The sequence below is a fragment of the Mytilus galloprovincialis genome, chromosome 5, assembly GCF_965363235.1.
Source record: "Mytilus galloprovincialis chromosome 5, xbMytGall1.hap1.1, whole genome shotgun sequence".
Taxonomy (NCBI): domain Eukaryota; kingdom Metazoa; phylum Mollusca; class Bivalvia; order Mytilida; family Mytilidae; genus Mytilus; species Mytilus galloprovincialis.
This window is the reverse complement of record NC_134842.1, coordinates 53,433,174-53,447,827: the sequence shown is the minus strand read 5'-3', so window position 1 is coordinate 53,447,827 and position 14,654 is coordinate 53,433,174. Positions and strand designations below refer to the sequence as shown.

Below are 14,654 nucleotides of genomic sequence, written 5' to 3'. Positions count from 1 at the left end.
GTTTTCAGAAGAAAGATCAAATGTTGGGTCACCTCATTCTTCAGAGTGCTCCAATGTGTCCTCAGATATTTCTACACTAGACTATGTCAAAAACAAAATTGCCGAAGTTTTGAGTGAGGATAATACACAAGATAAATCACCCAAACCAAATCTTCAGCAACAGCAGCCATCTTTAATGCCAGGTCAACAACAGCGACCTCTATCAGCCAACATGTCGATGCATCAACGTAATCAACCAGGTCAGAAATTGCCAGCACCACATGGATTACAAGTACACCCTCATATGTCAACATCACGGTCTCATTCACCAATGGCTGCTCAGCCGATTCAGCAGCAACCCGAGTCATCTCAGTACCGACAGAGAGAAATGGTGCAGTCTCATCCAACGAGTACTTCTCAGCCGTCGGAGAGCTATCATCAGGAAGGGGAATACAGGCAGCAGGTTGGTTCTTCCTCGTTCAACGAGGGAGCAGAAAGTTCAACCAATCCTGCATCTTATCACACTGGTAAAAAAAGGTTCTTGGGCAGATCTAGAGCTCGCCCAGAACAGGAGGAGACCATGAGCAAGACACAAAATGTAAGTGTGCCGAGGGAACACCAAAAAGTGACACAATCAACTGTATCTGAAATTCAAAAAGCTTCAAGTTCTGAGAAAAAAGGTCCAAGATCTGAATATGATTTTCCTGATAGTCCAGATGATGATAGGCCTATTGTAAAAGGTGGTTATAAAGGACTTTCTGGTAGCACACGAAGCCCAAGCACAAGAAGTCCAAGACGTGGTGTTGTTGATAGCTCAGAAAATAGTCGTGGTTCTCATTCAGAACAGGCAAGATCAAATGAAAGTCAAATTCAAAGTTCGAGTGATACAACAATGACAGCTGACAGAAGTGATTCACATGTTGGTAGTTCTCACATTAGTGCTGATCAGAGTTCAATGGATGGCAGATTTTCTCGTAAATCTTCCAAACATGAGGGTATGGAAGTTGAGGAGAGTTCAAATATATCCCATCCAAGTGTTGACAGTACTCACTCTGATAGAATGGTGATTGAAGAATCAGGCGCCATTGACAGTTCATCAAACATTTCTTCACCAAGACCAGACCGACCTAAGTCTTCAAGGTCATCTCGTGACAGTGACAACAGTCCTAGGAGTAGTTCTGACATCCATGACAATGTAGATCGTGTTTCACAAAGCCGGACCCCAGACAGTGGCATACTTCCTATGTCTTATGGACGATCGAGGAGTCCACGTGGAGCTCCAGAATCATCACATTTTAGTGCACCCGATCAAGGAAGTCGACCCCATTCAAGTTCAGACGTCACCAGTAACAATCAACCAGTGAGCTCATCACAAATGAGTATGTCTTATGGAACAGGAAACCAGGTTGTATCCAGTATGTCACATGAGTCAGAAAGGTCATACTGGACTCAAGAACAAGCTCCGTTATTGTTGGCAAAATATGAGACTCTATCTGATGATGATGAATAAGTGTCATCTGCAATGTCAAGGGCCCTGATGATGTATTAATATGAGACTTTATCTGATAATGATGAATAACTGTTGTCTGTAATGTCAAGAGCCCTGATAATGTATTTACTCTGTCTTGGTATTGTCTGTTTATTTGAATTTGGGGAAAGTATTTTCAAGAATTTTTTGATGAAATCTATGTTTCATATCATTCGTTTTCAGTACTCACTAAAGTATGTGATCACATGATATTAAACTTAGTAATATGTATAAGTAAAAAAAAGCTTCACTCAAAATTACAGAAAAAAATTGCAACAAAATTTGTAAATCAACTGCAAAAGATTATTCAGTTTAATTTTGTTTCTATTTATAAAGGTTGTTTCTCATTTGACTGTCAGTTTCTTTTCCAAAAGCAAAATTTCTCAATTTTTGTTAGTTGCATTTTTGGTATAACATGAAAGTTCATAAAAAATCATTGGTAGTATCAAACCATAGATCAACAAGCTGTGCTTCTAGATCAAAAGGGATATACATTTTCTTCTACGATAGTAGAGGGGCATTATGTTTTCTGGTCTGTACGTCTGTTCGTCCATCCGTTCGTCCCACTTCAGGTTTAAGTTTTTGGTCAAGGTAGTTTTTGATGAAGTTGAAGTCCTATCAACATTAAACTTAGTACACATGTTCCCCATGATATGATCTTTCTAATTGTAATGCCAAATTAAAGTTTTGACCCCAATTTCACGGTTCACTGAACATAGAAAATGATAGTGCAAAGTTCAGGTTAAAGTTTTTGGTCAAGGTAGTTTGTGATGAAGTTAAAGTCCAATCAACTTGAAACTTAGTACACATGTTCCCTTTGATAATATCTTTCTAATTTAAATGCCAAATTAAAGTTTTGATCCAATTTCACGGTTCACTGAACATGGAAAATGATAGTACGAGTGGGGCATCCATGTACTATGAACACATTCTTGTTTGGCTTGTATAATGATTATTTTTTAGTTAGATGATATTTTATTGCTTGCATTCATGTTTTTGTTTTGTTTTATGTTTGTTTTATCAATGAGATTTTAACTTATTTAAGACAGTAGTTTATTAGACAACAGAATACGTTTGCATATAGATTGAGGTTCACTTCCAAGGTAAAAACAAAATATTGAGAGTTAATGGGTTTGTAAAACCATAGCTTTTTCATTTTTAGGTTTTGGGATTTAAGGAAGACACAAAGAGATGTGCATAATTGATATTTTTTAGGTGATTTTATCCAAAATTTACCTGATTTTCACATGAATAATTAAGACCCCTGGCAACATCTGACTTTACTTTACAAAACAGTTTATTATCAAATTAAATAAGAAGTGATCATTTTTAAATAATTTAATTGATTTCAGCTGTAAAAATAGGTTATTATGTCCTCTTTCAGTGCTATATTTTTTTCCCCAATATCAGATATTTTTGATAAGTTATTGTAACACACAGAAAACATGTACAGTTGTTATGACAGATTTTAAATTTATCTCAAGAATTTATTTTAGTATTATTTTGTTTTAAAATGTTCCACTAAATTGAGTCTCCTTTCTTGTTTTTCAAACCATGAAACTATACAGTTATGTTTTATACCAAATAACCTTACCTTTGTTTAACAAAATACTACTGACATAATTTCAAACACAACATCATACTTTTTCTAATATATATAAAAGAAGATGTGGTATGATTGCCAATGAGACAACTATCCATAAAAGACCAAAATGACACAGACATTAACAACTATAGGTCACCGTACGGCCTTCAACAATGATCAAAGCCCATACCGCATAGTCAGCTATAAAAGGCCCCGTTAAGACAATGTAAAACAATTCAAACGAGAAAACTAATATACATAGTATAGGAAAAGAAAATGATTTCTTTTTTTTAAATTCATATACAAGAATCAGATTTATTTTGCAAGTCATCTTGCTTTGGTTTTAAGAGACTCAATTTTGTGGATTTTGTATATTGTTCGCTGGTAGAACCTGTTTGCTGTATATATTTTTTTGTTATAGAGATATTATGGTATTATTTATTGATCACATGACATGATGATAGGCAATAGTAGCTAGTAGGAACTGATCACATGACATGATTATAGCCAATAGTAGCTAGTGGGAACTGGCCTGGTCACATGATGTGTCAGGTGAATTATATGATAAATTTTACCAGTTGCTATGGAAATAGTGTACACATGTGGAAGATTTTTTGTGTTTGAAAATACTTGCCCAACCGTTCAGGGTTCAACCTCTGCGGTTGTATAAAGTTGCGCCCTGCGGAGCATCTGGTTTTGTGTTTGAAATTAGATAAGCAAGTTTATTTTAAATATGTAAAGATTGTTTCATGTCCAAGATTTTGAGAAAACTATCATGTACTAAGTATGCTTTTTCAGACAATTTAAATTATTATTTGTTGATGTATGTGTGTGTTTCTCCATGCACTTGTTTGTTATTTGACATACCCCACACTGTGTGGTTTTAATTTTCATTCAGTTTTCATTTTTCTTAAAGAAATGTAGAAAGCTAGTGACAAGATTCATAGAATTGTTTAATGGAGACATTAAAGTTAGGGCGTGCAATTCATTTATTATTTTATACGCAATGTTTTAAAAGGGCATCATTAAATTTAACAACAATCATGTAACTAATGTACTTATTTTCACTTTTATTTTCTGGTATTGACATGTATATTTAGCAGTCATGTGATGTTGAAATAGATATGTCATGTGATCAAGATTGAACTGTCAGGTGAATCATGTGATCAAATTTACCATGTAAAATTTGTTGTAGCATTTATTTTCAAGCTGAATATTAAATAAATGTTGAGTCATTTAATGGTTTGCCTTTTACGTTAATAGAAAAACAAAAGATATGGGGTATCTATCTATGACACAAATTAGTACATGCACAATGAAAAACACAATAAAAGGCAAAGGAACAGTGGTGTTATTGCTGTTCTTCATCTCATCCAATTTTTATGCCCCATTTATGGGCATTATGTTTTCTGGTCTGTGTGTCCGTTCGTCCGTCCGTTCGTTCGTTCGTCCGTCTGTTCGTTCGTTCGTCTGTCCGTTCGTTCGTTCGTCCGTCTGTCCCGCTTCAGGTTAAAGTTTTTGGTCGAGGTAGTTTTTGATGAAGTTGAAGTCTAATCAACTTGAAACTTAGTACATATGTTCTATATGATATGATCTTTCTATTTTAATTCCAAATTAGAGATTTAACCCCATTTTCACGGTCCACTGAACATGGAAAATGATAGTGCGAGTGGGGCATTCGTGTACTGAGGACACATTCTTGTTTTTATTGTAAATTTGGATCACCATCTCAAACACTAAGTCCATGTCACAAGACAATTTCATAGGAAATTCTGAAAAAAATTACATGTATGTGAATAAAAGATGCAAGAAAACGTCAAATGACACAATCAAATTCATAAATTATATCAACTCAAAAAGGTAAAGAAGTAAAACTCCATTCTTCGGGTTCTATGATATGCTGTATCTAACCGTGTATTTAGATTTTGGATATTGGATCATAATAGGTAAATGTCCAATTTAAAAATTTTAAGTTTTTAAGTTGAAGTTATTTGACCACATTCATTCTGTGTCAGAAACTTATGTTGTGACAAGTATTTAATCACAATCCAAATTCAGAGCTGTATAAAGCTTAAATGTTGTGTCCATACTTGCCCCAACTGTTCAGGGTTCGACCTCTGCGGTCGTATAAAGCTGTGCCCTGCAGAGCATCTGGTTTAGTTTTCTATTAGTTTCAATATTACCATACATTTAGAATATTATGAAAACTCATTACTCTCTATTTAATAAACTCTGTGACCATCATGAATAATAAACTTGAACATGACAGCAAATACACTTTATTCATGTATCAAAGTATACAGAAAAACGCAAACAGGATGTCTATTCTGACTTAAAATTATGTCTAATGACGAAACTATATCAGGACATCTTTTTTTTTCGTTTTTCTCCCAAAATAACCCAAATTGAATAATCATAAGAAATGATGACAAATGCGACTGTGCATGGTAACTATAGGACACAGAGGCATGAGGAATAATTTATTGTGGAAAGAAGAGAAGTGACACACAAAATGAGGTCTTCTCGTTTAATAGAATAGATAGCTCACCATTGTTTATTGTTTCTGAAAAAGATTTGTGATTAACATCAATCAATGAACCGTGAAAATATGTCAAGGTTAGATGAAACCTGTCAGACAGACATGTACACATTTCAGTCATTCCAACACCAAATGTAGTTCACGTACTGATAAATCTGAGAACTGAACTAGTCACAAAAACCTAACCTTGATCACTGTGTATATATTTACTTGTATATGGAATAAGATCAAGGTTTACGGTAAAAACACGTAATTTCTATAACAAAATTCATCTTGCTATTCTAAAATATGGTTATTCTATTATTAACAAGAGTGTGCATGCTGAAATGAAAAAAAATAATTTGACTTGTGAAGCATGAACATGAGGTCAAGGTCAGATTATACCTGCCAGACAGACATTTCTTGATGTAGTTCAAAGGTATTTATTTCTCAATTATAGATTAGGCTGTTAGTTTTCCTGTTTCAATGGTTTAACACTAGTAATTTTTGGGGCCCTTTAAAGCTTTGCTGTTAGGTACAAGCAAAGCCTCTGTGTTGAAGGTGGTTTACTTTTACAAATTGTAACTTGTTGATGTAGTTCACAAGTGTGTGATGTTTTTATACGACTGCCAAAATATTTTTATGATTTTTTTTCAGAAGGTTCAATAACATGAAAGGAAGGTTGGGATTGATTTTGGGGATGATAGTCTCAATCAATTAGGAATTAGGGGCCCAAAACGAGCCTTTGTCTAGTTTCAGGATAACAAATTGTGTATAAATATTTCGATTGCTCTAAAAATGTACCACAAGTAGAAGGTTGGATTCATTTTAGTGGTTATGGGGCCAACAGTTTAGGAATTAAGGACTAAAAAAATAGCATTTCCTGACAATAACTTGTGTGTAAGCGTACGGATCTCTCTGAAATTGTACCACAACATTCCATTTAACAAGAGGAAGGCTAGGATTGAGTTTGGGGTTGAATGCCTCAAACATGTAGGAATACAAAGCCATCTTAATTTGGACTAAGAATTTTAATCGAACCTCTCTGACAGAATAAATACCATCCTCTCTGCATGTCAAGTGTCTGTAGGTGACCTATTGCCAGGCAACATTTCAATGTTCTCCTTTTAACAGTGGAATTGGATTGTTTTGTTTTTGCCCTAAATATCCACATCTTTTGATCTCTGGTGTAGAGTTGTCTCAATCGCATATTTTTTGGGGAAAATTTTGCATTGTTATGGAAATTTCAACTTCATACAGTCGAAGATAGTAAATATAAACAATGAATCAAATGACAAACGGTTTATTTATCTTTAACAAATGAAGAAATAATCATTAACAATTATTGTGAAATAAATATATGTGAATAACCACATGCCATAGAAATCAAACAAGCAGACTGGCAACGATTATTACTTTATTAATTGGACCTTATCGACAGATGCTTCAAGCAATGACTAGTACTTTATTAGTTTAACCTGATCAGCTGAGGCCTAAGCAGCTATGCAATGGACGTTTGATGTATTACTGAAACATGCAAACCTATGAGTGTGAAAAGTATAATTATCAACGGACTAAATTCCAGTGGAAAAGGTCTTTCGAATATTTAATCACACTTAATAAATCATATTTCACTTATAACTATAATTAAATGCTGAAAATTAAAAAGCCATTTTTTGAAGACCTTGACTGATCAAGATAAGTAATAAAATACCATCACATAAAGCTGTCACGCAGTAATCAATGTGTTACGATAATATAGCATTTTAAAGCTTTGCTTGCTAAAAGTCAGAATTAAAACACCTGACTTGGATTCAATACTAAAAAAATGTACAATGTATCTGACAAAAATATTGACAATTTTTGTTTTTCTCCAGCAAAGCGTAAAATATAAATGTTTTACCATGTGTTGACTTTTCAAAATGAACTTCGTCTCTCTTTTTCACTAGCCTTAAAGAATGTTAAGTTTTGAAGTAAAACTTTGAATGGGTAATTGGCTACAGAAACCATTTCAAAAGGAACATGATTTTACTTTTTTTCAATTAAAAAACTTGAAAAAAATCTGAAGTAACAGAAATCTATGAGAGAGGGGTTCGAACATTGCCAGATATAGGACCACCCTTTATTCAAATCATATTCAACACCAGCTGTGTAAAATTTCTTTTGCCTACTTTATATAAATAATTTTGGTCTCTAGTACTAAGTATTTTTTTTCTTCAATACCAGACAACTTTGAGAGTATTAAGGTAAAAAAAGGACATAATTCACAGCAATAACAGTACAGTACGACAGCATCAACTTGCTATCAAATATGGAACCCGGAAACCATTCACAAAAATCTTACAAAAAGTTCTATAACAATACTGTTTTCATAATTCCATCATTACACATTACACATTTACAAGCTTCATGCAGACAGAAAAAACGCTATGCATACATATGTACATATTACAGTGAATTCATTATTAGTGAATTCATATTACAGTGAAATTATTACTATTTGTTGGATACCAATTTTATGGAATTTGTGGGTACAGATCTTCTAGAGAAACCATGAACTAAAATGTGCATCAAAATACATGTGTTTTAAAACAAAGGATATAATAGTATTCATATCTTATGGCCAAACCAATAAATCGAATATCAACATAGATGCAATATTTCCACAATTCGTGAAAATTGGTACCCCAAAAAATAATTGAATTCACAGTATCTGATAAAACAATACAAAACTCATCACTCAAAACATATTATATCACAATTAAGCTACATTGCATAATATACATGGATTCTTTCATCAAACTCATGATTTATATAAATAACACCAAAACATGTTTGTGACACATACAGAAAAACACAAGATGTATTTAATTAACACCTCAAAATTATCCCTTGCAAGGCCGAGGCGGATTAAGGGGAGGGACCCCCTTTTTGGGAAAAAATTTGGTTGCTTATATTAAGAATCACTGAAGCGTGACTGGAGCGGGCCCCCCTTAGGCAGTCAGTGGGCCCCACTTATGAAAATTTCTAGATCCGCCAGTGCAAGGAACAAATCTATGAATATAAATATTCAAATACTAAAAAAAAATCTTTTTTTTTATTGAGTTAATGGCAGAATTTTTAATCAAAGTTAAAATTAATTGAATTCATCAGTCATATATACTTTTTTTTAAACAAAGCTGAAAACATGAACTTAACTTCAAGGTACACTCAAAAATAAAGTTCTGAATCCACTTGCAGCACCCAGAAATCATCAACTTTGAAAAAGACTAAATAACTATAAAATATAGTCTTTTCTCTTATGACTATTACAGAAGTTAAAGTGTTAGTACAGCACTTTCAAACAACCATTTTCATTGTAACACTTTAATTTGCTGTTAACTTTTACTTCATAAAAAAGGCTCTTATACAGGAATATCAGTCATTTTATAGTGTAATGGCATTTTCCACCCTAAACTGCATGTTTGTATATGGAGAAAAATACTGTGTATAATTAGTGATTTCTGCAGACAATATTTGAAGCCTAACACATAATAGATCACTATTGCCATTTATACAACAGATCAGAGAGGAATACAGTCATTGCATTTTTTTTCTCTCACATTTATCAATAACTTTTGTAACTATTCTTAGTCAAAAATAATACAATGTGTGTTGGGAAGTTTTCTCAAAGAACAATGCCTAAATTGATATTTTGTAAACATACAATCAATAAATATTCTGGGATGTAATTAGGACAGTTCTATAAAATCATACAAGGGACCTAGGGAAGGTACCTCAAAATATAATCCATATATGGGTATTCAGTCGTGTTAGCATGAAGTCCAATGCCCAAGAGTCAAGACTAGCAAAAGTTTATCTCGACTAGTAAGTTTTTGCAAAATTTTGTTTGGACACATAAGAAAAATGTTGATATATTGGTCTTCGAAATTGTAATTTGAAAAGATCTTTGTGCAGACTGAAAGTGTAAGAGAAATTATATTATTGATTTCTATAGATGGTTACACCATTTTCAAAAAGCCTTCCATGAGTATCATGTATACTTTTTTTTAACAAATTGACTAATGCCATTAATATACCAGTTAATATTCTACGTTATTGCTTTGAGAATTTTATTTCATTCTGGCAAATGAACTTATCTCTAGTTCCAGCTGCTATTATTATCAAAAGCTTACATGAAGAAAATACAATACATAAGTAAACCAATACACAATAATTCTTTCATATTTTCTTTGAATGTTCAATTAAGGGTAACATGTTTTTTTTTGTTAAATTGCTGTCACATTTCTTCTTATTCATAATTCGTATTCTTTTTATAATAATACTACTCCGTTTAACATCTTTCATTCAAAAAATGATTTTTTATTTGTCATTTTCTGCCAAATTACACTTTAATATAAAGCAAAGTTTGCAAAAAATTTAAAATCTACATATAGCTACAAATAATAGATTTAATACATATCATCTAAACCCTTTTGCTGAAAAATTAATATTGTATTGATATAAATGTTTCCTCTATAATGAACTTGCTAACAGCTAGGCAAAAAACTCTGACACAAATTCTGACACAAATTAGTTTTGATATTGTTTTTGCCCTATACAAGAAATCAATTTAAAAAATCAAAATCTTTCTTTAAGCTTTTAAGCGAGAAGCAAAATATTTCCTTTCCTAAGATGAACACCTATTCAGAACAATTGTGCATTTCTACAAAAATTTGAAAATAGGTGGAACATCAAAATAACCTATGGAATAATAGAAAATCAGGATACCAGAATGATAGAAAATAGGTGTGCACCAGTGGCGGATCCAGAAAGTGGGGGCCCCTTGACGACCTAAGAGGGGACCCGCTCTGGTCATGCTTCAGTGATTCCCTATATAGGCAACCAAATTTTTCCCCGAAAAGGGCCCCCCCCCCCCTTAATCTGCCTCTGTGCACTCAAGCTGTAATATATCCTAGTGAAGCAAGTTGTATCAAAACAAACAAGAGGAAAGTGCTTATAAATAACAGGTCAGAAGGATGAGCCAATGAGACAGCAACCAAACAGATTAAATAAATGGCATCAAATTATAAACAAACTTTGTTCAACAACAGACATGTGTCCTTGCAATATATATGAAGCTTTACATCACACTGAATCTATAACTTTGTCAATAAATCATGTACATATCTTATGGAAAATCCAGACTCATATTTTCCCTTCAAGAAATTCTACTTTTTTCAAATTTAAACATCTCTTAAAGAATCTCACTGACCTATCTACATTTTTCTAAACTTGTAATGTATAGCACATTATCTATTTAAAAAGATTTTATTGATGAAAATGTTTAAATCAAATTTCAGCAGCCAATATCCTTCAAACCTAATGTGAATGCAAATATTTTTTGGGGAAAATAAATATTTTTTTGTTGTAATACTAAATATCTTCAAAAATTTAAAGGCAGTTATTTTATTGCTTTCACCTAGAGAAAATAGGATTGAGTATTGCCAAAAATATCTAGGAGTGAAGCTTGGAACAGGATTTGTATCTTAATCATATTTTTTATTATATGAAATATCTATAAAATAAAGAGTTCAAAGATGAACTATAATTAGGAGCGGAACACGGGAAATGAAATGTTATCCATTAAATACAAACTCAAATAATTTAATTTTGAATGTAACGTGTCTTCTGATTGGCTGACGTTATTTTGTTATGAGCCCATAGACATAATTTAGTCATGTGACCGTGACGGCATCAAAGTTTTTTCATGGTTTTCTACGGTTTAAAATGGAATTTAGAATTAAATTATAAGAAATGACTGTAATATTTTTTCTATCTATTGGAAATAACATAAAAAATGTGGTGCACACTGTTAAATAACCCGCTACGCGCGTCATTCAGTGTGCACCAAATTTTTTATGTTATTTCTTCATAGACAGAAAAAATATTACTGTCATTCCTTAAATATGTTAACTGTAAAACTAACTACAACCTAATAAAGATTTATGTTGAAACTTGGCAAGAAAATGTTTCTTTGAATAAAAATATCAAATTTTCATTCAAACAGTCAAATAACCGAGTCTTTGAAAGAATCAAAATGCTCTACAAAGGTGGACTAGTTCTCATTCAGAAAATATGGCACTATCTAAAAATCCCAGTGTACTACACAGATAAATTGTACAAAATGCACAAAGGAATTTGTTACTTGGAGTAGATGCTACTAAGTTGCAAAAATATTTGTCTAATCCTTTTGTCAGATTAAACAATAACATAACCTTAAATAAAACCTCAAAGGAGCATTTAAGAAGAGAAAGCTTACGAAAATGTCTTTAATTTAAGAAAATCTGAAAAATTCTAATAATTTGAAAACAGGAAATACTAGGACAGACAACCATTATAGCAGAGAACCCTGTAACAAAAAAAATTGAACAAACAACAGGTATCCTGACTATCACTGTGGGGTAGCAGGCTTTAATTTTCACAGAACACTAGTTTATTCTATATATTTATGAGCAATGTTTGATGTTAGAAAATACATAAACCCACATCGAACCTTTTTCACCAAGTCAATGTGTGATGAGAAGCATTCATGAATAAACAAATTAGCACAATGGTCTTTAAAAATTGGTTTCTGAGGTCGTATGAAGAGAAAAATAATTTTAGTTCTTTGTTTTTTTTTAAACCAAAAGTGTGTGTCTGAAATAAAACAATATTTTTTTTCACTCTGTAGAAGAACCATAATTCTCAATAAGTTACATGATTTATAATTTAACAAGAAAAGTTACAATTTGACAGTGAAATCTCAAGTGCATGCCTTCCTTCCTACTTTGATAAATTATTGCTGTGACAGAAAAGTTTCAATCTACTTGTTCTTGTCATAAATCTTACAATTTCGCCTCCTCATATCAAAAGATAATAAAACAACCTTGTAAGGCCAACATTAAAAATATCTTTGTTTCCCCTCCCCGACTGAGGTTGTTAGGGTATGGGTAGGTAGGTAGGTAAATTATTTTATTTTATTCCTTGATATGGTTTTCTACATTGAATTTGTACAAAATTCAACAGGTAAGGCTCAAGTCAAGAAAAGTGGGGTATTCCCTATATTCTAATTCAGTGTACGCCACAGTTTTCTGGTGTTAAAAAAAACAGTATACAGGGACCTCCTTTTTTCCTATTCATGTATGTAATGAAATCTCTACAAAAGCGCACATTCTACTTGTGATAACAATGCTTAATGATAGCAGTGTTTTTTTAGTTAAAAAATTAAGCTTATTTCAAGTCTAATTTGATGCATAACTCACAACAAAACAATTCCTTTGTTCACCAATTCATACCTTGATCATCAATTATGAGATGACAAAAAGATACATGTATGTTAATCACTTGGGAATTAAAATTCAATGAATAAAAATTTTCAATAGAAGTGAACATACTTCAGTTTAATATGTTCAGTTACACCTGGATCATGCAGCTTGGTCAATTGATTCCTAAACAAAGATTTGTATGTTTTTTTCAAGTTTGAGTTCTAGAAGAAACAAGGCTTCACTTTATATTCATGTTTTGTATTTACGAATTCTACTGATGCAGCTATAACGTTAAAACGTGCCCTTTTGTAATTTTCATGCCATAAATTGAAAAAGGAAATCCCATTTAAACTGTTTTTTTTTACACCAGAAAACAGGGACGTTCCCTGAAAGCAGGGAATACATGTATCCAACATTTCCTGACTTGTGCCCAACCTGTTCAAAGACAAAGAAGATAGATTTTTATAAGCATGAGTCAGATAATTTTTAATTAAGTCTTTAAGATTTTATCCTTTAAACAGGAACAGAGGTTAGACACAAAGCAAATCAAGATGCACTCAGCGGGTTGAAAGTTGCTTCAGTTTTTTTTTTTTTTTTCAAAAAAGATCACCCTTGCACACAAACAAATCATGTGGCAAAGCATTTTGTTTGTTTTCCTTGATTCCGAATCATGTAGACGCTTCAATGAAAAAATACCTTGATTTAAAACGCTCGTTGACTACAGCATCGGAAAGGTATCACCAAAACCCAACACTCGTTGACTACAGCATCGGAAAGATATCACCAATAACCGACATAGCACAAAAAAAAATAGTGGACAAGAATGGTCAATAAAATTTTTCGGGTCGCAGTGATTTTACCGGGTCGGTGGGGTGAGGGGAAACAAACAATATATTATTTTTGGCCTAACAGGGTACCAAACATGAAATATATAATTTGATTCATTATTGTGAGCTTTATATATCCAACAGGTCTGTCAGACCTCACACTTATTACAAAATCTCTTGCAATATACAGTATTAAATAGTCCAGGACCTGGCTTCTACAATTTTTAACACCGGACCAATGTCCTCTTACTGACTCTTTGGACCAACAAGTCTTCTTACAGACCATATACTCCATATTTATCAGTGTATAGTAAATTTGCACTTGTCTCTTGGCCTAACTACAATACATAGTATTATATATATATTTCAGGACATCGGCTCCAGTCCTGTTTCTGTTTACAGTCCCAATATTGTCCATTATACACGTGTATAGGGTTCCCAGTGGCAGAGTCTGTCTTCCGTACAAACCATGTAGGAGTGTAGGCTGGAAAATCTTCTCCTACAAATAAATATGTAAATTAAATACTGTGGATTCATTATTTATATTCGTTAGATACCAATTTTCGTGGATTTCATGGGTACAAGGGAACCACAAATTTAAACGTTCAATGAATTACAAATTTTCTAAAGGAATGTATGCAGACTGCCAAAACCACGAAATCAAATATCCATGAACACGCAATTTTTCATCAAACCAAAAAAATTAGTACCAACGAAAATAAATGAGTCCGCAGTACTATATGCTGAGAAACATACTGGGACTTGATCTCCATTCACATGTTTATTTGTTGGTTTGTTTTCATTCTTTTTTTACATGCATTTACAACTTTCTAGTTCTAAATTCTAAACTTCATTTCATTTCTGGGTTTTTGTGCTTTGTATCAATCTTATACATTGTTTAACATGTGTCATTTTATAGTTGACTATGCGG

General features: G+C 32.7%; 2 protein-coding genes across 11 annotated transcripts in view; one reads left to right on the top strand and one right to left on the bottom strand.

The window, feature by feature from the left end:
• Window positions 1–4,332, top strand: part of LOC143076034 (uncharacterized) — an 82,819-nt gene extending 78,487 nt beyond the window's left edge. For 7 of the 8 annotated variants that reach the window (XM_076251654.1, XM_076251652.1, XM_076251651.1 and 4 more), the window contains one exon: window positions 9–4,332. In XM_076251654.1, coding sequence (XP_076107769.1) covers window positions 9–1,489 — 1,481 coding nt within the window. In that variant the 3' untranslated portion in view covers window positions 1,490–4,332. The remainder of the gene's footprint in view (window positions 1–8) is intronic. The other variant, XM_076251657.1, reaches the window with a different exon arrangement.
• A 2,565-nt stretch (window positions 4,333–6,897) lies between these two features.
• Window positions 6,898–14,654, bottom strand: part of LOC143076031 (oxysterol-binding protein 1-like) — a 40,514-nt gene continuing 32,757 nt past the window's right edge. For all 3 annotated transcript variants that reach the window (XM_076251643.1, XM_076251642.1, XM_076251644.1), the window contains exon 13: window positions 6,898–14,222. In XM_076251643.1, the coding sequence (XP_076107758.1) occupies window positions 14,077–14,222 (146 nt within the window). In that variant the 3' untranslated portion in view covers window positions 6,898–14,076. The remainder of the gene's footprint in view (window positions 14,223–14,654) is intronic.